This window comes from Cibotium barometz, chromosome 33, assembly GCF_041138505.1.
Source record: "Cibotium barometz isolate CiBa-2024 chromosome 33, ASM4113850v1, whole genome shotgun sequence".
In the NCBI taxonomy this organism is placed as follows: domain Eukaryota; kingdom Viridiplantae; phylum Streptophyta; class Polypodiopsida; order Cyatheales; family Cibotiaceae; genus Cibotium; species Cibotium barometz.
The window spans coordinates 39,319,137-39,343,704 of record NC_141078.1 but is presented as its reverse complement, the minus strand read 5'-3'; the positions used below and the strand labels follow the sequence as shown (position 1 = coordinate 39,343,704).

General features: G+C 40.5%; 1 protein-coding gene and 1 pseudogene across 1 annotated transcript; one reads left to right on the top strand and one right to left on the bottom strand.

The window, feature by feature from the left end:
* Positions 1 to 4,250: 4,250 nt before the first annotated feature.
* Positions 4,251 to 6,254, top strand: LOC147619553 (UDP-glycosyltransferase 85A2-like). The gene is made up of 2 exons (XM_086773229.1): positions 4,251 to 5,003; positions 5,232 to 6,254. Exons 1-2 carry the CDS (start codon positions 4,493 to 4,495, stop codon positions 6,197 to 6,199), a joined length of 1,479 nt encoding a protein of 492 aa, XP_086629355.1. The 5' UTR covers positions 4,251 to 4,492; the 3' UTR covers positions 6,200 to 6,254.
* Positions 6,255 to 17,200: 10,946 nt separating this feature from the next.
* LOC147619552 (bifunctional pinoresinol-lariciresinol reductase 1-like) lies at positions 17,201 to 20,614 on the bottom strand (annotated as a pseudogene).
* Positions 20,615 to 24,568: the final 3,954 nt, after the last annotated feature.

Below are 24,568 nucleotides of genomic sequence, written 5' to 3'. Positions count from 1 at the left end.
CCTTAGAGCCGTTTCTTTGAACCAGGGTGGTGTTTTTTTTCTTGATGGACCAGTCAGGAAAAACTTATCTTTACAATGCCTTGCTATCTCGATTGCATGGAGAGAAACACGTTGCCTTGGCATGTGCATCGTCTAGAATAGCCGCATTATTACTCTCGAATGGTCGTACACAGCTCACTCACGTTTCAAAATTCCATTGGTACTGAATGCTTCTAGCATATGTGGAATCAAAGCTAATAGCCTATTGTCCGAGGTGTTGAAGCTTGCAAGGTTAATCATTTGGGACGAGGCTCCAATGATACAAAGGCACGCATACGAAGCACTGGATAGGACATTATTGAGGGACAATATGCAAAGTGATATAGTGTTTGGTGGAAAAGTTATGCTTTTTGGTGGTGACTCTAGGCAAATCTTACCAGTTGTGCCAAAGGGATCGTGCAAAGACATTGTTGATGCAACATTATGCCAGTCACATATTTGGAGATATGTGAGTGTTTTAAAGCTCACCCAAAACATATGGGTTAGACAGAGTGCTTACTGTGGTATAGAACATGAATTTGTCAAATGGACATTACAAATTGGAGATGGTACTATAGGTCAGCCAAACAATGAAGGTAGAGTAGTAATTCCATTGCAAATGTTGATCCATGGCAACTCTGTTTTGAGTTTGGTAGAATGGGTATACAAAGATCTTCATAGAGTTGAGGATTATGCATGCTTCTTCAAAGACCGTGCTATTCTTGCACCACGAAATTTAGAGGTTGATGAGATCAATTAACTAGCCTTGAGTTCATTGCCTGGTCTTGAAAGAGAATACCTTAGTGCAGATTATATTGTTTCTTGTGAGAATGACGCAATACTGTATCCAATTGAGTACTTGAACAGTTTGGTGGCGGTTACCCTCCTCACCGCTTAGTTCTAAAGATTAATGCACCCATCATTTTGCTCCGCAATTTGGACCCTCGACTGAGACTTTGTAATGGTACTAGATTGATATGCAAGCAATTTAACTCAAAGGTCATAGAAGCAGAAATCATTACAGGTACAAACATTGGAGACAGTCTTTATTTCCCAGGATAACATTTGTGCCTACTATGCTTCAATTGTCGTTTGACATGAGAAGGAGGCAATTTCCTGTCAGGTTAGTTTTTGGTATGTCAATAAATAAGTCCCAAGGACAAACATTGAGTGTATTGGGACTTTATCTGGCCACGCAAGTATTCACACATGGACAACTGTACGTCGCTATGTCACGTGTTAGATCATCTAATGCAATAAAAGTGTATGTAAAGCATATTGTGGAATATGATAGTGGCACAACAAGTTCAAATGAACTCTTCACAATCAATGTTATCTATACAAGGAGGTTTTGCAAATGGCATGTCGAAGAATTTAAATGTAAATGGCAGTTTGCAAATGCAAGAGACTACATTTATACCTATCTTTGTGCAAGGAAGGAAGCATTTGATTAGAGAATGTTTCTGAAGATGTGCAAGTACAGTCTTTGTTTTGCTATTGGATTGCTTTTATATACAGTGTCCTTATACTGTATGTGTGTGTGTGTGTGTCTATATATATATATATATAGAGAGAGAGAGAGAGAGAGAGAGAGAGAGTGTGTGTGTGTGTGTGCTTTTATATACAGTGCCCTTATACTGTATGTGTGTGTGTGTGTCTATATATATATATAGAGAGAGAGAGAGAGAGTGTGTGTGTGTGTGTTATATTTGATATCAGGGATATACTGCTGAGGATAGATGTGGCAAGGAGATCATTTTCGTTCGTTGATGGTGATGTACAGATATTGAAGATAAATGTTTTAGACGTTTGCTATAATTTAGGTATTACTGTTTTCCAAGATTTATTTAATATTCATGGCTAAATTGTAGACCCTCCATTTTGGGAAGGCCAAGCAAATGCTTCTCTAATTATCGAACTGTTAGAGAGCACTGGTGTTTTACGGTATATATACAAACTTTCTTTTTATGTAGCTTTTGTGTTTTGTTTGATTAATTTATATTTTTATTGAAACATTCATTTGCAAACAAGGAATATCTTCACTTTTTAAAACCCAGATTATTGTTGGGTTTGTATGGTCGAGATAGTTACGAGCGACGAGCGACGAGAAGGAGTTTACAATCTACGATTGTGGAAGGTTACAGATCAGCTTCATGTACGTGTAATGTTTGTGGATTATGAAAAGCCTGATAAGTTAGATTTTTAGTGCATAGGCACCGGACAATATAGGATTTTTCGATTTGCTATTTACAAGCCTGTTCAAACACCGTTCGCCTCAAATATTGATCCACCAAATGAGTTTTGTAAGCTTTTATCTTTTTCCAACTTTTTTCTATGAGAGTTATATTTTCAATGCTAATATTTTTTATGGCATACATTTTGCCAGATGGAGGCACGGGATATAGGCTACCAAGTAGAGAGAATCCCATTGTCCGAAGATTGTTTTGAGGTTGTGTTCATGTGTGTTAAGATACTCATCATTTTATGGGTTTGTAATGCTAGGAACTTCTATATGGATATATATGGCAATCACGATGTTTTTTATATATTAGTTTGGCAAGTTGAGGGCGATGTATACATATATGTATGAGTGTGACTAGTATCTATGGATATTATGGGTGCGTGTGCATACACAGACACATATCTACATGTGTGTATGTGACATGCACACATGCATTCATAGGCGCGTACACACTTACACATATCTTCCAGTTGTCGCTCATGTATGGTTTCGTACGTACATGTATATACATACGTACATCTTTATGCGTGTTTGTGTGTAACTCGATGTGCCTAGCTTCTAAAAGGAAAGGAAGAGTGATTTTACACATATATCTTTTACATGTACCTAAATGCAAAATGCTTCTTGCCGTCGAAGACGGGTCGCGACACTAGTATATTTAAAGCTTGGGTACCCGAAGATAGGTCTTCTCTCGATGCCACATGGCCTTCTCTGGATGTTTGCTTTCATGCAAGCATCTTAGGCCACCTCGTACCAAAGGTAATAACCAAGTTTCTCCCTTAGGAAAGTAATTGTTTGAGAGAGAGAGAGAGGGGGGGATTGTTTGACCGTTGGAGTGCCTACAGGTTTTTCCTGGTACCTACCCAAGGTAATAACCACCTTAGGAAAGTAATTGTTTGAGAGAGAGAGAGAGACAGAGAGGGGGGATTGTTTGACCATTAGAGTGCCTGCAGGCAGGCCTTAAAATTGAAGCCCATCTGGACGTCCTTGGCCATCTCAGGCTTCAAAGGAAGCTTCCAAGAAATAGCTCAAGCGTCATTTTGAAGCCCAAGAATTTCTACAAAGCGTCAAACGAAGCCTAAACCATGAGTCCTAGGCGTCCCAAGTATATGTATATATGTATATATATACATATATATATTTGAAAGTGGTGGTGGTCATGAGATTTTTCAATTTCTTCTTAAGTTTTTTTTGTGAATTTCCATGTATCATGAACTTGTTGTTTTTATCTCGTTGTTTTAATATTTTTGCAAATTTGAGTGAAGCCTTGGAATACTTTGGGAAGCTTCATAGGAAGCCTAGAATAAGTACATAGGGAGTCACAGTCCTTGTGCTGTGGGGAGTCAATTGTAAGGCCTGCCTGCAGGTTTTTCCTGGTACTTTAGTTACTGTTGACTTTTAAGATATGAAAGATTCCGCGCAGAGAAACGTGTAAGCCTTGAACTCTCTAGATACTATCTAGTTTGATGAATAGCGTTGGGAAAAGTTTGTTTTTGTCAATAACCGATGAGTTTCGACAACCACTAATTATCTTGAGCGCACTAATTACCTTGGTAAACTTAGAAATTTTGGATGTTACTAGCACAGTTTAATCATGACACCTAGCGTTCGACAACCACTAATTATCTTGAGCGCACTAACTACCTTGGTAAACTTAGAAATTTGGATGTTAGTACTAACTAGCACTATTTAACCATGACACCTAGCGTTCGGAGAACACGTAAATGTACACATGATGAACACGCACAGCACGCCCGTACATGTACACATGATGACACGTACACGGGTCACGAGCACGCCCCTAAATATTTCCGAACGCTAATCATCATGCTGTCTATTTTCCACAAATTTTCCCGGGCGGCGTTAATTTTGAGAAGACGTGTTGCGTATTTTCAGAAGACGTGTGGTGTTGAATAATTCAAAAGCCAAGGCCAATTTGTCGTGACACGTCGGTTTTCAAAGATATATTATTAATGCCACCAACCACGCCTTGCTTCTGTAAGCATAAAAATGCTGCTCGTAAGCTCTCATGAAGCATTCCTTGAGTTCCAAAGTTTGCCTTCATAATAAAATACACTAAAGGGCGGTTTTTCTTCTGCAAGCATAAAAATGCTGCTCGTAAGCTCCAATTAAGCATTTGGAGCTGTCCTCCTCTTCTAGTTGCCTCATCTCACACTAGCCGATTGCAGTATTATCTCACTTAATTTTTGTAGTAGAAACACAAGCAATATAATGGGTCTTCCTGTAAGCCTCCGCGACCTTAAATTACGGCCACATGCGGTTGTTATCCCATTCCCTGCACAAGGCCACATCGGACCCATGATGCACTTGTCTATAAAGCTAGCTTTAGAAGGCTTCATCATTACGTTCGTTAATACACAGCACAACCATGCACTATTGCAGCATTTGCAGCCGCGATTTGAAGAGCAAGGCCTTGACATACGCTTTGCGGAGATAAGGGATAAGAGGGAGAATGGGAGCACGAGTGGGCAAGAAACCCTTGTTGAGCTGTGCAAGTCTTTCTTTAGCTTGAAACCGGCTTTTGAAGAGCTGGTGGAAGGTCTGCTCCGATCCGACGTGGAGAGCCCGGTCACATGCATGATTTCGGACCTTTACCTCTACTTCACACAAGATGTTGCCACCAGATTTGGGCTCCGAAGGCTTGCTTTCTGGACTGCTTCAGCTGGTACACTTGCATCCGTCATGGCCGTTAAGCAAGGGCACCGATCTCCTGATGACGATGGTAAGAGCGCAACCCATCGTCCTCTGTAAATAATCACGAACTAATTGCTTGTAATAAATCGTCTCGATCCAGCTATTATGACGAGTATATTAGCAGTGGATTAATAATCAGCACCACTAGTGTTAATCTCCTACGTCAATCAGTTTGCTTATACTACTTAGGGCTGAATCAAACTCTAATCAGGATTACAACCTAATTCTCCTCTAAGAAGTGCGCCACATGTTGCAGAGCCCGCTGATCAGCGTATAACCTGGGTCCCAGGAGTGCCACCGCTGAAGATGACCGAGCTAAACACGTTTTTGCAGTGCTTTGATCCGGAGGACTTCATGTTTGATGTGTTTCTGCAGCCTTACACAAGGCTAAAGGAGAACACGTGGATTGCAATTAACACGTTCGAAGAGCTTGAGCAGGGTTCAATGGAAGCCCTGAGAGAGGAAAACAATCCCATATACACGGTGGGACCTCTGCTACCACCTTCCTATTTCGACCAAGAGGCCGAGGGAGGAGGAGTTGCTGCTGGTGCAGGGCTAGCCTCGTATCAAACAGCAGCCCTCTGGCCAGAAGACCACACTTGCCTGAAATGGCTGGACGGGCAAGAGCGCTCTTCTGTTCTGTATGTATCGTTCGGGAGTATTGCCGTGATGTCCGCCCAACAGTTTGAAGAGCTGGCCTTGGGCTTGGAAGCTAGCCAATCAGCTTTGCTTTGGGTTATCCGACCCGACCTCATGTACGGAGACACGGCCCTTTTCCCGCAAGGGTACCTTGAAAGGATCCAAGGGCGTGCATGCTTCGTCGAATGGGCCCCCCAGCTCCAAGTGCTCACTCACCCTGCCGTGGGAGGCTTCCTCACTCATTGTGGCTGGAACTCTACACTAGAGAGCATCTCTGCCGGGGTGCCCATGCTGGGTTGGCCCTACTTTGCGGACCAAATGCTCAACAACAGGTGCTCTGTGGATAGCTGGAAAGTGGGGTTGGATTTCAAGGCAGACCAAAATGGACTCGTGCATAAAGAGGAGGTGGAGAGACAAGCTCGAGCCCTTATGCGAGCTGGAGAACACACCACGGCCTCTTCACAGCTCAAACGAGCAGCATCGCGTTGGAGAAAGGCCGCCCAGGAAGCTGTCGATGCCCAAGGATCGTCCAATCTCCAATGGAAGCAACTTGTCAATTCTATGGCGGCCCAACCTCCTCCTTAGCTGCTGTTATTATATTCATCAAAATTAAAATAAGAAGAAAGAGCTGTTGTTATTATATTCATCAAAATTAAAATAAGAAGAAAGCAGCTGTCCTGAGTCCTCTCCTAAGACATAGTATCTAGATATTTGTTGTTCAATAGAAGGAGCAGCTTGGATATAATTTTGCACCTTTTGATTCCATTTACTTGCTTTTTTCCTCCGGGCAAAAATTCCACTTCCCCTTTCTCGCTCAATTTTTAAAAAAAAGAAAAATCAAGATGTCACCACATCCATAACGTATGTGTACTTATATAAAATATGAATACATATTTTCATGAACGTGGCAATTACACCCTTTATTTTTTTTACAAAAACCGCCCTTCACATAAGACCCCTAATTATCAGAGAGAATGCAGGGAACAGAGAGAGGTTGAGTTCGTTGCAAGGAATCACACATACACAAGAGAGAGATGTATTGCTTAATTTTTTTTCTATCTTCTTCTCTTCTCTACAACCATATAACTAAAAAGATTAGAGTCCATGCTATAAGCAAAAATATTCTCCTACAATAACATGCATTGGTCGGTCTATAGTGTGAACTCGATTATATAAGCGGGTGCTATAACTATGCCATAACTCTAGTACTCCAAAGTGACTGTCACACAGCTTGTCGTCCACACTGGCGGCATATCAACCATAATCTCACCAACCATGCTAATGGCATAAGTGCAGAAGCTATTACCCAAGTGGGTCATCAATGTTCGCAACACTAGTTAAGCTCGTTTTATTTAAAAAATCAGCCTTCATGTAGACCCCTAGTCATGACAAGCATGTGTACTTAACAAAATATAATATACACACCTCTACAAAAATGTGTAATGTGGGCTACTTGAACTTGACCTCTCCATTGCCCAATGTGTTGCACTATTATGAAGTTGTGTCCCCGCGGTGGCCTTTTTTGAGCCTAACCTTATGCTTCTTCTTTTGGCCCTCCAGGTCAGCTATGGCCTAACAACCTCATTTGTACGGAGTCTTCATACCTTGCGTTCTAAATCAGGGCATCAAATATACCGAGGGTTATTCACAATATACCTCCTCCTTGAGATGTTCATTGACAAAGGCGAACTTCACATCCATCGGTGCACATTACTAGCCACTTATCATGAGTAAGAAAAGCTAGTACCTTGTGAATAGTCAATCTATATGTGGGAAAAATGGCTCCTGAAAGTCAAATCCCTCTTGTGTAGTAAAGCCCTTTTCCAATAGCCGTATCCACATATGTACTTAGCCTTCCAAACCCACCTGGTTCGGATGACTTTATGTTTTTGTGGACAATCTACTAGATCCTAAGTGTGACTCCTCAATCATAATTATTTTGCATGGTTTCCTTCTAGTTTTTTGGATCTGCTTGTGCTTCCTCCAAAGATCTTAATCATGCACTTTCATTACCTTAGGCATCAAGACCATAATGACAATTGTGTATGTACTCTCTTCAGGTCCTCTAATCTCTAACCATGGAAAATAGTTCATAGCTCATCCTCTAGAGACCTAGAGATTTCTCATCCAAGAAGTTGCTTAAATACATGCACTATAAAACAATGGAGGCATAGACATGCAAGATTGACATGTTAGTAAAGTTGAATGCGTAATGCGTAGCAAATTTGTATAGTTTTATTGCTCTTTGTTTTGTTTCTCGATGTTCTCTTGGTCTGGATAATAGCCACACTAGTAGTAGGGCTAGTATCACAGTAGAAAAAATCCCAAAAATGGTTTGAACTAGGTATGCTTTTCTCCTACCATCTAGTCTGCCTTCTTTTTTTCAAATAACCCACATAAATATTCTTGTCCAAGGATCGTCCAATCTCTAATGGAAGTAGCTTGCCAATTCTATGGCCGGGCATCCATAGGAAGGAGAACTGAAGTTATTCCTCTACTAAATTGAAGAAGGAGAAATAATTTGTCCTCTCCTTCGTGCTCCGTGGAGGTTGCCCACGAGCGACGATTGTTTTGTTGGTCCACCCCACCAATTTTTTCAAGCATCTTCATTGAAGACATAGTATCTAGATATTTGTTGTTCAATAGAAGGAGCAACTTGGATATTTTGCACCTTTTGGTACCATTTACTTTATTTTTTCCTCCGGACAAAAATGTCATTTCCCTTTCTCGCTCAAAATTCTTTTGTAAAGAAAAATCAAGATGTCACCACATCCATAAAGTATGTGTACTTATATAAGATATGAATACATATATTCCTGCATGTGGCAATTACAACCTTTTATTTTTTATTTTTTAATCACCCTTCACGTAAGGCCCCTAATTATTAAAGAGAATGCGGGTGAGAGGGAGATCTTGAGTTCCTTGTTGCAAGCAAACACACACACATAAGAGAGATATGGATGGCTGAATTTTCTTCTATCTTCTTCTCTTCTCTACAACCACATAACTAAAAAGATAAGAGTACATACTATAAGGGAAAATAATCTCCTATAATGGGTGGTTGCAAGATAAAGGGGCACCACTTTTGACAGTTGGGTACCTTGAAGGTAGCTTGAAAGCAAGCATCTTCACAACTTAAAGGTCCAATCTCTCGTAGTTCTGTTTGGAATTTTGTGGCATGGTCTTTGGGGCACATTATACATATAGTGGGTGTTCAAATGGCACCCCCTGATTGGAAATCCAATTTATTTTAGTGATTGTTTCATTTCATGAAACTTTTTGCATTTGCATTTTTCAACTTTCTTTACTGCAGTATATGTTACACATACAATGCTTAGTACTTTTGCATCCCAAGTCCAATGGTCATCCCAATTCATACATGAATATAACACATTGCATAGAGCTTAAATTGATTTAGTGGAAAGTTTTTTGGCTATTTAACTATTTTGTATAAACATTTTTTTTTTGTTGCTTCATATTGTAAAGCAACATGTGATTTTATATTCAAGATCTTGGCAAATGTGAAGCTCATCATTAATGAAGATCCAATGGTGAGAAGTAAGAGAAATATATATAGAATGTGGCCATATTGTTAAATTGCAATTTTAACGGTTGAATTTCTTCTAATCTTTTATAGAAAATTCACTCAGTCTTGAAGAGGGCTTGCAAAAGGTTAATAATTTAATTATTTAAATTTTATACAACCCTCATTGCACTTGAATTTCTTATGGATCAAAGTACTTTTCATTGATGAATTTAACAAAAAAATTAGAGTGAGTTTGAGTAAGGAAAGGCCATTTTCCAGCCATCTTAATCAAATTTTCACGGTTTGTCCGCCCAAAGTCTAAAACAAAAGAACCCTATTAGGCTTGGTGTTTCACCAAGCCTAGAGAGTATGTCATTTGTCAAGCACTTGAGCTATGGTAACATAGTCTTAGTCCTACATGTACATGCCACATCATATGGAGGAGACTCCACATAAGCATCTTGCCATCTCATCATGCCTTGTCATCATGCCACCTCAACTTAGTGAACAAGGTTGACTCCCTAAAGCCCCCGTCCGACCATTTGTGCCATGCTTGCAATTAGTATTGTGAGAGTGATGTCATATTAAATACTACATTATAAGTGCGATTGGCATATGCTTTGCGGGTCTATGCTATGTATGCTGTAATTGGGTGATGCCATGTGTACACATGCTAGTGTTGTTAAGATTGGTGTTTGATTTCCTCACCTAACATGTTGACTTGTTGAGTATAGGTGATGAGTACGAGGATGCCGAATGAGGCATCATACTTGTGCGAGGATCACCGAACGAGGTGTCACATAGGCATGAGTGTGCAAGGGTCACCGAACGAGGTGTTACGCAAATTTTGTCATCTGCATGGGCGTTTACATCGCCTTGACATTTATGAGTTATACTTCATTATTTTTTATTGGCCACGTGCCATTTATTCGTACTCGAATATAAATTTATGTACACCGATGTACATCGGTGTATTCCGTGTGAATTAGAGCTTCGCTATTATTTTTGGTACACACTAGATGTGTGTGAACATCCTCTAGAAGGAGTGGTCATTTTTGTAAAAAGTAAAGAGCCCTATCTTGGCAAAAGCTTCATGTTAGCTCAAGGGCTATTTTGGTAATACATTATTAAAATACTCATGTCGTGCAAGGAGCTAGCACACGTATGAGGGGGAGATTTAACCCAATCCTTTGTTGATGGTGATGTCGTCTAAGTTCTGTTTTCAAGTTTGTGGTTTTATCTCATCTTTATTATCATATCCATGCTTAATACGTTTGAATCTTTTATTTGTATGGAGTTGATTACTAATTCCTGATTTATGCAAGCACTTGTGGTACTTTGATTCTCTTGTGGGGGTGGCAAAGATCCTGAGAGTGGTATCAGAGCCAACCACACTCAAAGAGAAGGCAAAAAGCTCAAAAATTGATGGAGAAATTGGGCAAGAGGTTTTCCATGAAGGGCAAAGGCAAAAATCCAAAGACAAAGGAAATATCTAAATGTCTTAGGCTTGTATGGTTTGGCAAAGCAATCATGAAGATCCAAAACCACCTGTTGTTGTGCAAGCAGCCTAAAACCACACCTACGTGTGGAGAAGGCAGTTTTCTGCAGCTCAGAGCATCTGCTCCCGATCCAACCGTACTACAGATTGAAGCAGCATAGGCAAAACCTCACTTCCTCTTCTCAGTTTTGGAAGAGCTTGAGCATCAGATGATTGTATCATGAAGGGCTGGCTTTTGCTTCCTCATGGGCTGTCGCGCTGCACCGATTACGTGAAGAAGCGGGGCTTAAAAATCTTAATCATGTTTAAGGCTTAAACACATATAACGTCTTTTCGAGCTTTTAAATCTCAAACCTTTTAAAGCTTTCAAATTTAAAATCTTTCAAAGTTTCCAAGTTCCAACCCAAACCAAGGGAGCACATGCACATGGAGGCCCCGGCCTAATTTTTGAAGGCCTGCAGAAAATTTCAGATTTGGTGAAATTAAAATTTTCTTGCCAAGGCTCTCCATAATGCCTTGAGGGGAAAATTTTTAATTTGTCAAAGCTCCCGAAAATTTATTTTGCAATTTTGAACAAACCAGAGGCTTCAACAAATTCTTCGCAGTCAAGCAAGTGTGTGTGGTTTCCGATATCTCTCGTCACGACAGTATTGTCCGAGAGAATACGAGTATCATTGGTGCACTTGAATCTCGAATCGACTTGACTCTTTGACAATTTCAGGTTCAACGATAAGTATTGTCATCATTTATCATCTTTGTTGAATTATTTCTATCATTAATTAATTAATCTCTCTATCTCTCCTCTTCATTACCTCTGTTTTACAATGAATCTTCAACCCCCAATTGTGGAGGAGTAGTTGCTAGCTCTTCAAGCTCAGATTTTAGAGGAGAGGGAAAAGAGGGAGGAGTTGGAAAGAAAGTTGAGAAAGAGGGGCGGAGTCTGATTCAGGTGATGAAATCCGACGTACGGTGGGAGGCTACCCTTAGAGCCCACGAGTCTAGAAAGGGAAAGAAGATTAGTCGAAAGGCCTTTTCCTTCCAAAACTATGATGAGAAGAAGAACACCAAGCTAGTTCTTTCTTGGCTCAGTCAGTGTTAGATTACTTTTTCGGGGAAGACTTCTCTGAAAAAAGATAAAGTCAAATGTGCTGCTAACCATCTTATTGAAGGAGCTACGTTGTGGTGGAATGCTACCAAGACAAAGGCCATCATAAGCCTCGTACTTTGAAAGAGTTCCAGAAGGCAATTTTAAGAAGAACTTTTTGCCACCACAATAGAAGACCAGGAGTAGACAATAGTGGGATGGCTTGTGTGAGTTTAAGAAAGAGACCATTCAAATGTATGTAGAAAAGTTGTGGCAGGTTCTCCTATAACTCAAAGCCATTGAGAAAGTGCATGAGAAGAACCAGAAGAGGAAGTTTATAGCGGGTCTGAAACCTCACATTAGGGCTGAAGTGAACATGCTCCATCCGCATTCTCTTAGTTCAATGTTCATCTCTTTAGCCATTAACTGTGAGAAGAAGAATAATGTTCCGAAGGAGAATCATGTTACCTAGGAGTCTCGTGCCTTTAAATCTCAAAAGCATGTTTGTTCATCTAAACCTTTTGACAGGACTCATGGATGGCGCCGCAACTTGGTCGGTTCAAAAACAAAGAAAGCAACGAATCGGAAAACAAAAAGATCGACAATCTTCCAAAGACAAACAAAGAGGAGCCCAAGCATCAAATCCGGTGTTTCAAATGCAACAAGGAAGGCCATGTGGCATTTGAGTGCTCGGAGAAGAAGAAGAATACACCGAAAGCTAGTTTCACTACAAGAGTAGAAGCCTGTAGCGACCCTTACGGGGGTCGCTACAGAAGTCGTTCCAAAGGTCGCTTTTGAACAATTAAAAATGTCTATTAGCTATTTGAGTATAAAAAAAACCACATAACATATAACACATGCAGATCTTGATTGGCATAAAATAATATTTGATAGAATTACTTACAAAAGCATTGGGTGTCGGCATCTCCTTCTGTAGCGCTCTGTAGCCGTAAATTGTGGCTCTCCGTATCTCGTCTGCAGATGGTGCTCGACCATAATCCTTTCTCTGTCATTTAAACATTGCATATATATAAGTAAGAAGTGAATTGAATGCATATGAGATCATAGATACATGGATACATATATATATATATATATATATATGTATATACAAATAGCTATAGATAGTCGAACAAAAAATTTGTGCACTTACAAAGAGTGCTCGAAAGCCACTAGAGCCCATTCGGCCAAGCCGAGAGGTGTGCCCTGACTGGACACGAGCCTGTGCTGCCTCCTGCAAATTAAATGCGCTTTTATATGAATATATAATTAATGCTATTCGAGAAGTACCTATCATATGCATTGAGTGAATTAACTTTGTGTACCTTCTGTTGAGGCCATGTCACTCTCAAGCGAATCTCTTTCTTGAAGTGCCGCCAAGAATCTTTGCACATCGCAAGTGGGCGTGTATGCTCAGGGACGACCGCAAATTTCCTAAGCATTTAACAACAGTGTGTTATTACAAAGTTTCACAATTTACGATCAATAAACTATAGATGGATATATAAACACATATACATAGGTAGGTGGATAGATAAATAGATAAATGTAGCGGTCAATATGCGCTATGGATGCTCAATTGGGTGCATTTGGAGAGCGTACTAGCTCTCCGAATGGACCAATTGCACATCCATAGTGCATACGGACCGGCTGACGGTCCGTATATGCTATGCTAACGCATTTGGGTGCATATCAATTACACCTTGAAGAACTATTTTGTGCAAGGTTACTGTAAGCCTCTAATATGGACATAAGTACAGTAAGAAGGTATGATTACAAATTAACTAGTTTCTGCTGAGGGAAGAACATTATTCCTAACCTGGGGATAAGCAAATATGCATTGTGCGCTACCATAGCATTTACAAACACTTCTAGGATGATTTTGTATGTGTATTATTTTTGTTCAAGTTTTCTTTGATTTTTAATGATATTAATATGACATTAATATTTTATGAATGCAGATTCCGGATCATCCTCTGGGACACCGCCTCCTCCCACTCTTCCTGTGCGTCCATCTGTAGTTGCGAGAGGAGATGGTTCTTCTTCTTCCACATCATCTACGACACTAGGCGACTCACAAACATATTACGTTGAAAGAATCCCATGTTGGTGTGCAGCATGCCATGGCACTCATCGACGAATGCGACGCATATGTTTTGCCCATATGGAGCAGTATGGTCCATGTCCTGATATGCCACCACAAGAGGAACGGGAGCATCCCATGGTAAGTGATGTCATTTTAGAACTATGTATAAATTCATATCCAAGTTTACTCCGCACTATTAATCGTGTTCCATGTGTGTCTCACCCTTCATATAATCAACAATGATGCATTATTCAGCACGTACCAGTTCTACATCCTCGATTTCATGAGGATTGTGAAGACCATGGAATTGATCCTTCATTCCTTCCACGCACACGATATGGTCAAGCCGTTTTTCAGTTGCAAATGGAGGCATCATCAACTTCTTTGCCAACACATATTTCTTGTGCATGTATTATCTATCCGAGTACTTGCAACATGTGGATAACAAAGCTCCTCCTGGTTGGAGAGAAGAACAATCAGACAACGAAACCACATAGATGTTATGTGGCCAAGGGGTCCCACTAAAGATAAGTGCTGAGGAGAGGGAAGCGCTTAGTACTTTTGTGGTGTATAACTCAGATTGCATGCAAAAATGGATTGACAAGCATGACAAAGAATGCAAAGAGAGAAACAGGAGAAGTAGGGCATCCAAAAAGGGTCGGAGTGCACCTCCAACGATGAGCCTAGAATGGTTGAATACATATATCAGAGAGATGCGAGGGCAGGGGTTTGAAATCTCACGAGAAGAGTTTGAGCTTAGCCTAGGATGCGACACCATGGTAAGTTACTCCAATGTTATATTTTAGTTTGAATAATACTACATGATTTTCTAGATTCTAACCATACATGTTCATGTGGTTCCCATGTGGTTTTAGGTCCCAGCTCACAGCATGTGTGTGTGTGGTCAGCATCTCCGCATCAAGAGGATTGATGATCTTCGTGTTACTCAGGACTCTTGCATCGTTGCTTCCTTTCATCAACTCTCTCGTGCAAGTGCTTGTGACACAAATTTGATTGAGGATGAGCTCGGCTACGTAGGGGATCTGGAGGGCATATACAAAATTAACTATCGTGTTATGAAACAGGTACGCATGATTCGTTTCAAAATATTATGCAAACCAAATGATTGAAATATTCAGCATCTTTGAGTAACAAGTTTATATACATTATAATATTACAGGTAATTTTGAAGGTGCGTTGGTTTCGAGCAAAGTACAAAGGAAAAAGGGCCACCTTGAGGCACGAACAAAGCGGCTTCTGGTCCGTTGACTCATCGAAGCTCCTACGAGCAACCAAAGAGCCCTATCTCTTCCCGATGCATGCACAACAAGCTTTCTTTTACAAAAATCCAACTGGCAATCCATGTTGGCAAATTGTTCATGTGAACCCTAGAAGCCGAAGATTGTTTGATACCACCTTTTCTATTGAGCGTGAAAATACACCACACAACAATGACCTCTACAGAGCCCGACAATACACTAGACACAACAATGACCTCTATATCACATGGGCAAGGAGATACAATTCTTCGCATTAGAGAAGCACATTTGATTTCACAAACAAATGTCACACCACCCTCAACGGATGATGAAGGGGATGATCTGGGTAAAGATTTATCGGATGATCTAGGAGAAGATCTACTAGAGGCTGACATCATTGAGCAAATCTCAGAATCCACCTCAAACAATGCTCCACTCCCTCTGATGGACTCGGCATATGCCTAACAGAGATGGAACTTCAAGAGGCTATGGCTCACAATGATGAGGTGTTCTTAGAGATTGATATCTTTGGCGAGGCATAGTTTCCAATTGTTCATAAACAGCTTGGCTCATCAATTCAAAAGAAAATGGTAATGTGTTTCTATCTCGATATCCTTTTTTTTCATTGCTTGTTTTGATTGTACATGATACTAACTATAGGGTGGGGTGGTAGGGGGAGCCTCTTGGTCTTAGAGTGGCCTTATGTTGCTACTTAGGGGTTCGATTCCCCTTAGGCTCGTGTTCTATAGTCATGAGTCCATGTACTATGCGTGTGTGTGTTTTGTCTTACAGGCAAAAGTGTTGTGAAAAGAGCTGATCGTGAAGCTAATGCGCAATGAGCAGCTGATCGTGAAGCTAATGCGCAATGAGCAGCTGACGTGGCTGATGATGTAACTGACGATGCTGATGTGGCATCAAGAGCTGAGGTGGCAAATTAGCAACATCTAGTTAGGGTGTGCAAGCATCTAGTTAGCAAGGCTGGACTTGAGAGGTTTCCAAGACAAGTAGGGGAGAGAGGGTATAAAACTGCTCATACCCTTTATACCTGCTTTATGCCAGAAAGAACTCGCTTCTGGCAGAAGAAGCTGGCCTTTTTGACCAGTAAAGCTGCCCTTTTCCTCAGATGGCGAGGAAAGGTATGCACAAAAAGAAGAATTGGTGGGCTGATTTGTGTGTGTGTAAGTGCGAGAGTATGTGAACTTTCTAGAGTCAGGTGTTTGACGTTCCAAACTTTCTTTATTTAATTTAACAATAATTCAACCATATTACTCAAAGAAAGAAGTAGACTTGAATAACATAGCAAAGCAAATAATTGTACCGTGCATTGTTTCGTCGATGCTTTAGAAGCGTTTGCATCTCATGCAATACAGCGGTCTCGTCCCAACCAACGCCAAACTCTTACGCGAGGATTGCCAACACATATTTCTTGTCATTATCATCTTGATCCCTATAATTTGAAAAAAAAAGTCACTTTAGTTAGATTTATCATTTGATATCAATGTATACAGAGATTTTAAAAAATACATGAAAGAATTGGACTTACCACGAGTGGATGTGTATCTTGGGCATGTATGTGTGCACGAGCTCTCTCAAGCGGCGACGGAAAAGTACCCCACCGTCTACATACTGCACTCGCCCACTCTGATCCACCTGAATGCTAATGGTGGGCATCGTGCCCGATAGCATGCGAAGCTCCGAGGTGGCAGGTGGAGGTGCAGAAGGAGGCACACATGGTGAAGAGACTGGTGATGGTGATGACTGACTACTACTACTACTGCACAAAAAACACATATAATTTTTAAGATTCATTTTGGATGGTTTCATGAAAATTACACCTAGACACGGAGTAGATTAATGCATACCTCGAACGGCGGCGCCTCTGTGCCAAGGGAGTGCCCTTGGCCTGTGTCAAAACACTGGGGCCCGGCGTCTGCTGCACCTGCGTCTGCACCAAAAGCGTATGCACGGGTTGGGGTGTGCCGCCACCTCCGGGAATAGGATCCCTCGAAGAGCCCTCCCCAAAGGCTATTGGCCGTACTAGTGTCACCCATGAGTGGTCTCCCCAAAGGCTACTGGCCGTACTAGTGTCACCCATGAGTGGTCTCCCTACATCTAAAGTAAGGAATCCCTTCAATTGCATCTTTTTTCTCTTCTTTATCCCAACCCACCAATGTTTAAGACTCTCTTCTCAACAAATTGAAGGGATTTTCTCCTAATTCCATCAAATTAACACACAAATATCCATGTGGAGACTACTCTCCCTACATCTGAAGTAAGAAATCCCTTCAATTGCATTTTTTTTCTCTTCTTTATCCCAACCCACCAATGTTTAGGCCTCTCTTCTCAACAAATTGAAGGGATTTTCTCCTAATTCCATCAAATCAAATATCCATGTGGAGACTTGATGAATCAATGGTGGGATTTAATTTACATGGTCATTACTATAACAAGTTGTGGCATCTCTTGTTTTTCTTTAAAATGCAAAGTGTACTCCAATTTACACTTTGAAAGACTTGATAAATTCAACCTTCATCCTTTGAGCACCAAACTAGCACACACATAAGCATATAGGAAAACCATAAACATGAGAAGCTTCATGTTAGCAAAGTTCTATTCACTCCAACCATAAAGCTCAAAATAGTGAAAATGCTCATACATCAAAAGCAATAAGAAATTTGCACAAATAATAAACATAAGAAACTCAAAACTGAGAGCTTATCATAGACAAATAGATTTGGGGTATACACAAATCCAGTAAAAATTTAGAAGTCCTTGAGACCATCAGCCACCTTGTCCACAAATGAACACTTGATGTTTTTCCTAACACGTTCACAAATCACCACTTCATCTACTAGATGAGATCCAAACCACACAATGAAAAATCATCACATAGTTACACGCACCCTTAGGACTTATTTCTAGCCTTATAAGTGGGATGTTTAACTAGCTTTCCATGATTCAATTACTAAACCCATGTAATCACAAAATGCCTATCCCAAGGTCAATCTATCCGCTATCTATCCTAAGAGAGAAAGACCTAGGTTGGGGGGGTACACAATGTTTTATGTTTGTCTTTGTGGTTATATATATATATATATATATATATATATATATATATATATATATATATATATATATATATATATATATATATAGAGAGAGAGAGAGAGAGAGAGAGAGAGAGAGGATTTGTGTCTTTGCCCTACCATGTAGAGGTAGGACCCTACCATGTAGAGGTAGATACTATGTTCATCGGTATGTTTTTTTAAGTCCAAGAAATCAAGGCAACTAAATTTGTTTAAATGCATACCCACATACCCCATTTAATGTTAATGCATTTTGCAACTAGTTACAACTTCTCTCCACTAAGTTTCTCTCTATAAGGAAAGTTTAATGTTAATGCATTTGCAACTAGTTACAACATCTCTCCACTAAGTTTCTCTCTATAAGGAAAGTTATTATGAATATTATTTCACTAAATATTCATAATCTTTGTCGGACTAAACCAAAGGAAGGTTATTATGAGTACTTCATCTAATATTTATTATCTTTTGCATGCTCAAACATTAACATAACTAAAGGTTATTAGAAGCTATCACTTATCGTAACTAAAGAATATAGGTTTCCCTTGCTGTGTCTATTTCGTGAAGGAAGGAGAGAGAACAAGACCTTATCGTAAATACTAGTTGGGAACCCGTGCTTCGCACGTACCCAAACCTCCTCTTCCCCTTCCCAAACCTCCGAATTCTTGCCACATGGCAGCTTTGTGAAACCCTTCCTTAAGATAATGTAGAGATGTAGAGATGCATCACAGATTTAGAAAATTCATATAAATCTATATCATGAAGAGAGAATGTATGCTTACCATGCATGTCCTTAAGCCATGTAGACTCAAGAATGTGGGTCTTTTGTAGTGCTGTTCATGACTGCTCTTCCCAAATGGCACCACCTCGTTTTGAGAAAGGACGTTTGCTGCTGGGCGAATGTAGACAGTCGTGTTTACTACACGAGGATCCTCTACAGTTTTGATCACATAAGCTGCAGCATCCTCCTCTCTCACCCAGATTACTGCAAAGCCTCAAATTATCTCGAAATTAATTCATAATCTAAGGTGTAAACCTTCAAAAAAAATATGGCAAAAATGTTATACGTAGGATTTGACCTTTTTGATTGCCATCACCGTAGATGACCACGCTGTCCGTGGGTGGCAAGAACCGGCCATATTGAGCAAGGCCAGCCAAGAAGTAGCCGGCAAAGTAGTTGGCTGAGACGTAGGTGTAAGGGATCCCCGCCTTCTCCACAGCTCGCCGGACTTGTCTCTTTTTCGCAAACAAATCACCCGCCGGCGACGGACAGTCCACCAGATGGTCCGGATCCATCCCATACTCCGAAGGCAAAAACCTCTACACCCACCATTAACACGCATGCAATGCTTCTGAATTAACCTTGATGCCCAATTAATTAATCATGCCTGCTGCATTCATCATGTCACTGCTGATTGCAATAAACAAATCCAATCATGATTATCACCGTCTGCTTTCTATCAGTCATCTACCTATTCCTCGTCGCTATCTAGCTCATGATAAATTAGTCGTCCTAACTCTCATCATTAAATCCTGCAGCTGCTGATTTTACCTCGATGTTCCCAGCTTCTTTCATGGCCTCTATCAGCTTCAGTTGATCTAGAAGTTTGTGTTCACCCATGGCTGATATCACAATGTCTACTTGCTTCACTGCATCTACCAGGCTGCTATGATCTTCTACGCTGCCCTGCAATTAGGTACTGAAGCACAGAAATTAGTCTCAAAGGAATGGAATAATCATTGGAACATTTACTTTATTTCAAATAAGTAATTTCAAGTATTGCACTGCTCACAACTTTGATTCAAGACTGAGGGACGGTGCAGTTGGGGTTTTTTTTTTACCTTCAAGAAGGTAGCACCGGATCTCTTGAGGGACATCAAGAGCTAGGCCTTGTGAATACTGTCCAGTTCACTCACACTATATATCACTAACTAACTACTTGCTTTCGATCTTCGCCTGCAGTTGCTTGCTTGAAAGTTGAAACCGCCACCTTAGAACAATGGCTACTGCTGCTGCTGCTGTGATTGCTGGCGCCGACTTCTCATAAACCTTCTTACCGCCTTGTTGGGCACTACGAGTGTGGACCGCAAGATCGCAATTGGGCTGCATAACAACTCCAAGGATGAGTGGAGCGCACCTCGCATGCACTTCGTGTCCGGCACCTCCCGATGCCGGCCTTCCTGGGGCCATCCCTGCAGACCATGTGCTCTTGTTCACAGCTCGCAAGACCAATGGCACTGCGCGAGGCACCGTGGGCGTCATGACCTTCCGGGTGGACGAAGAGAAACGTAGGGTGCCCAGCATCCAAGCTCGCCTGGGCGATGTGCTTGCCAATGTAACCAGTAGCGCCAAATATCAGCACACGACCGGGCTGTGACATTGCTTGTACGAGAGAGTGCGTAGGGAGGGCGCGTTGTCTCTAATTACGTAGCCACACGCGCACGCTCGCACACTCTCTCGCTCTCTCTCTCTCTCTCTCACACACACACACACACACAGACGCACCCACTCTCAAGTGGGAGAGCGTCCGACAAAGCGCAGTGCGCCTACACTCCCTAACACTGTGCCTTTCCCTTTGGTGAAATAGATACCCCACCAACACAAACCTTACCTGGCCGCGTGAGCTTGGATTGAGAGACGAACTGCGCATCGCCGTGAGCGTGGAATCAAAGTTTGAAGTTGCTACAGTGCGCGCGAAACGTGCGAAGAAAATGAACACATTTTAGTTTTTGCCAAAATTCGCGATGCATAAACGACCCAAAAAAAAGGTGGCTTATGCATCGCAAGTTCGATGCATAAACCACTCATTTTCAGTTTGCAAGGGTCACTACAATGGTGGCATAAACAACTTTAATTTAAAGGTCGCATAAGCATCCACGAAAGTGACCCCCGCTATTTTCTTCATATTTATATGAGGGTCGCTATGTATAGACCATTCTTGTAGTGTTTCAACATGATCGAGGAGGAGGAGGATGATGACTATCTTCCCGAGCAAGAAGGTAACACTGAAGACGAAGATCTCTCAGACCCAGGAGGTAAGCCTAAATCTTCTCGGGCTAAGTCTAAATCTTCACGACCTAAGTCCAAACCACATATGTTGTTGAAAATGAAAGGAAAGATTAAGAATGAATCACAGTCTTGCATGATAACGGGAGCACATACGATTTTATTTCTGAAAAGATGGTAAAGGCACTTAATCTTGAAATCACTCCAACTTGTTATAAGGTTAAGTCTACTTTTCAAAATTAGAAATATAACTGCACCAAAGAAGTAAGGAATTTAACAATATCACTTTCACCTTATGAGGAAAAACGAACTTTTTTGGTTGCACCACTGTAAGGCATAGATGTAATACTTGGCATGCCATGGTGACACCAATACAATCCATATATTGATTATGACACGCATTTCTTGTATTTCATGTTCAATGATTAGCATCTGTGTCTTAGGGGAATGATGGAAGACAGGACTGCACCTTTCCTTAGCCACACCTAGGCTAAGAGAGCACTGAGGAAGAGGGAGAAGACGTTTCTTATCTTTGTGAATGAGATTACTACTCATGAACCACCTTCCAAGGACACCTCGCATGATTCCTTTCTTTCTTAGTTTTTTGATTGTTTTCTTAATGACCTGCCCCTGGCAGCTTGTCTAGCTCCAGACTTGAGGATCACAAGATTGACCTTATCCCTGGCAGTATACCTCCCTGCTGCAAGGCACCTTATAGAGTGAACCACATTGAGTAGAAAGAAATCTAGAGACAGATAGAAGACCTTTTAAAGAGGAAACTGATCAGGCCTAGTAGTTTGCCCTACGGAGCTCCAGTTCTTCTAGTCAAAAAGAAGAATGGAACCTATCGTCCACGCATTGACTATAGAGCCCTAAATAAAATCACAATTAAAAAAAAATCCTATTCCTCGAGTGGACGATCTTCTTGATAGATTGTGAGGAGAAAAGGTATTTTAGTAAAATAGACTTGACGAGACCCAAAGATATTCATGAACTCCAATCATTTCTTGGTTTGTGCAGTTATATAGACATTTTGTGAAGAATTTTGCTTACATTTCTCATTATCTGGCTTTTCTTTTAATGAAAGCAAACAAGTATGTGTGGACTGATAAATAGGAAAAATCTTTTAATGCTTTAAAAGAAGCACTCACTAAAGCACCAATTCTGCAATTACCAGACTTTGCTAGACCTTTCTTTATTATTGTATAACTGATGCTAGTGGTACAGGCATAGGGGTAGTATTAATGCAAGATGGTCACCCCATAGCATTTGAGAGTAGGAAACTCAGACCCCCTGAGTGCAAGTACAATATTTATGACAAAGAATTGAGTGCTGTAGTCCATGCCCTAAAGATTTGGAAACATTATTTGATGGGATCAGAATTCATCATTAAAACAGACCAACAGAGGATCAGGCACCTACTTACCTAGCCTTTGATATCTGACCGACACATCAAATGGGCTGCTTTTATTCAAAGTTTCGAGCCTACTATTCTCTACTCGCTTGGGAAAGAGAATGTCGCTGATGCTCGTAGTCGATAGCCTAGTGTTCATCACATCACGGCTGTAGATAGCTCGACTTTCAATGCTATGAAAGACTCTTATGACCAAGACCCAGACTTTTAAGACACTGACCAAAATGAGAGATAATGGGTGGATTCCCCACTCAGATTACTTTATCTCATGTTTATTATCATATCCATTCTTACGTTTGAATCTTTTATTTGTATGGAGCTGATTACTAATTCTTGATTTATGGGAGTACTTGTGGTACTTTGATTCTCTTGTGTGGCAAAGATCCTGACTTGGAGTTTCCATGTCAGTAGAATTTTGCCACGTGGCAAAATGCATGCATTTCATGATTTAATTATAAAAAAAGTATTTTTAAAATAATTTCTTTAATTAAAAAATTTAAAATAAAATTATGTAATATAATTTTAAGGCTCTCCTCTAGAAAAAGAAAATAAAATATGATTATTTTTATCAAATAAATATTATTTATTAACTAAAATTATTATTAAAAATTAAATATTTATTTTATTTTTCAAGTAAGTGAATATTATAATATAATGAAATAAAATCTTAATATTTTAAAAAATATATTTTTAAAAAAAATTGGAAAAAAAACTTAAAATATATCTAAATAAATTTTAATACTATTTGTTAATCAAATAAATATTATATATTATATGAATAAATATTATATATTATATAAATAAATATTATTTATTATATAATCAAAAAATAATATTCATTACTTCAAATAATTATTCATTCATCATTTTTTAAAATTAAAATGATCTTTTAATATTTTTTAATATTTTACAAAAAAATATCTTTATCTGTAAAAATCTAGATTTTATCCATAATCTAATTCAACCAATAAAATGCTAACTAGCTTGGTATATCTAGCCCAATATTTGGAGTCTCCGTCATTCTTAGAGCTTCCACAACTTTGGAGATAGCTCCATTTCACGCATATGTTAATCTTGTTCTAGTATTACTTTAATTTTGATTATCTTTGATTCTTTATTTAATCTCTTTTTTCCTACTTCTTAGCATGGCTTCACAAAATCGTAGGAGTAGAAAAAGAAATAGGCAATGGGATCCCCCAATCCACCTTGTTCATGAGGAGCAAGCAAGGATTTGAATGGAAGATAGAAGAAGAAGAGATCGTAAGCGCAAAGCAAGGGCTCGAGCATTGCAATGCATAGCGGGTTCGATTGATGAGGCAGCATCTCCTCCCCCACCATTTTCCATCTCTTCACCATGACCCCACTCCACCTCCTTCTCCTCCTCATCATCCCACAATTCTTTCTCCACACTATTTTGAGCCCTTTTCTACTTCTGTTGAGTGTCACATTAACAGATCCACCTCCACCTTCTCCGTGCTTGCTCCGACAACGCTTCTGCTTGCTGGTGAGTCCTACTGAGCTTGCCACCACATGACTGCCTCCGCCCTCGCCTTGCTGTAGTGTGAAGCCACGATGCCTCCTCTGCTTCTCCGCTTATTGCAACACCACCTTCTTGCTTGCTGCTAAGCTGCCTCAGCTCCCTTTGCTTGCGTTCCCGTATGACAGCTAGCCTCCCCTCTGTGCTTAGCTCCGCCTCCCTTCTTGCTCGTTATGCTAAGCGATGCCACGTCAGAGTCTTCTCTTGATTCTTTGCGGCACTACTCTAGCCACCTCGAAGCTCTCCCAGAACACGAAGCGTCGCCTTGCCTAGCCTTGCCACACAGCTATCTCCTTCCTGAGCCACGATGACTGCTTTTTGCCTTGCTTGCACAACCCACACCACCTTCTTCTTACTTGCCACCGAGGGCCGTCTTCTTGCTTAGGCTGTAGCCAGTCTTTCCAGGGCATTGCCACAACCACCTTTTTGCTTCGGACGCCACCTCTCCATGGCGTTGCCC

Excerpts from the sequence above, each read along its gene's own strand:
- LOC147619553 (XM_086773229.1), top strand. The coding sequence starts at position 4,493 with ATGGGTCTTCCTGTAAGCCTCCGCGACCTTAAATTACGGCCACATGCG. Across the intron at positions 5,004-5,231 it reads CCGATCTCCTGATGACGATG|AGCCCGCTGATCAGCGTATA; the intron begins GTAAGAGCGCAA and ends CACATGTTGCAG.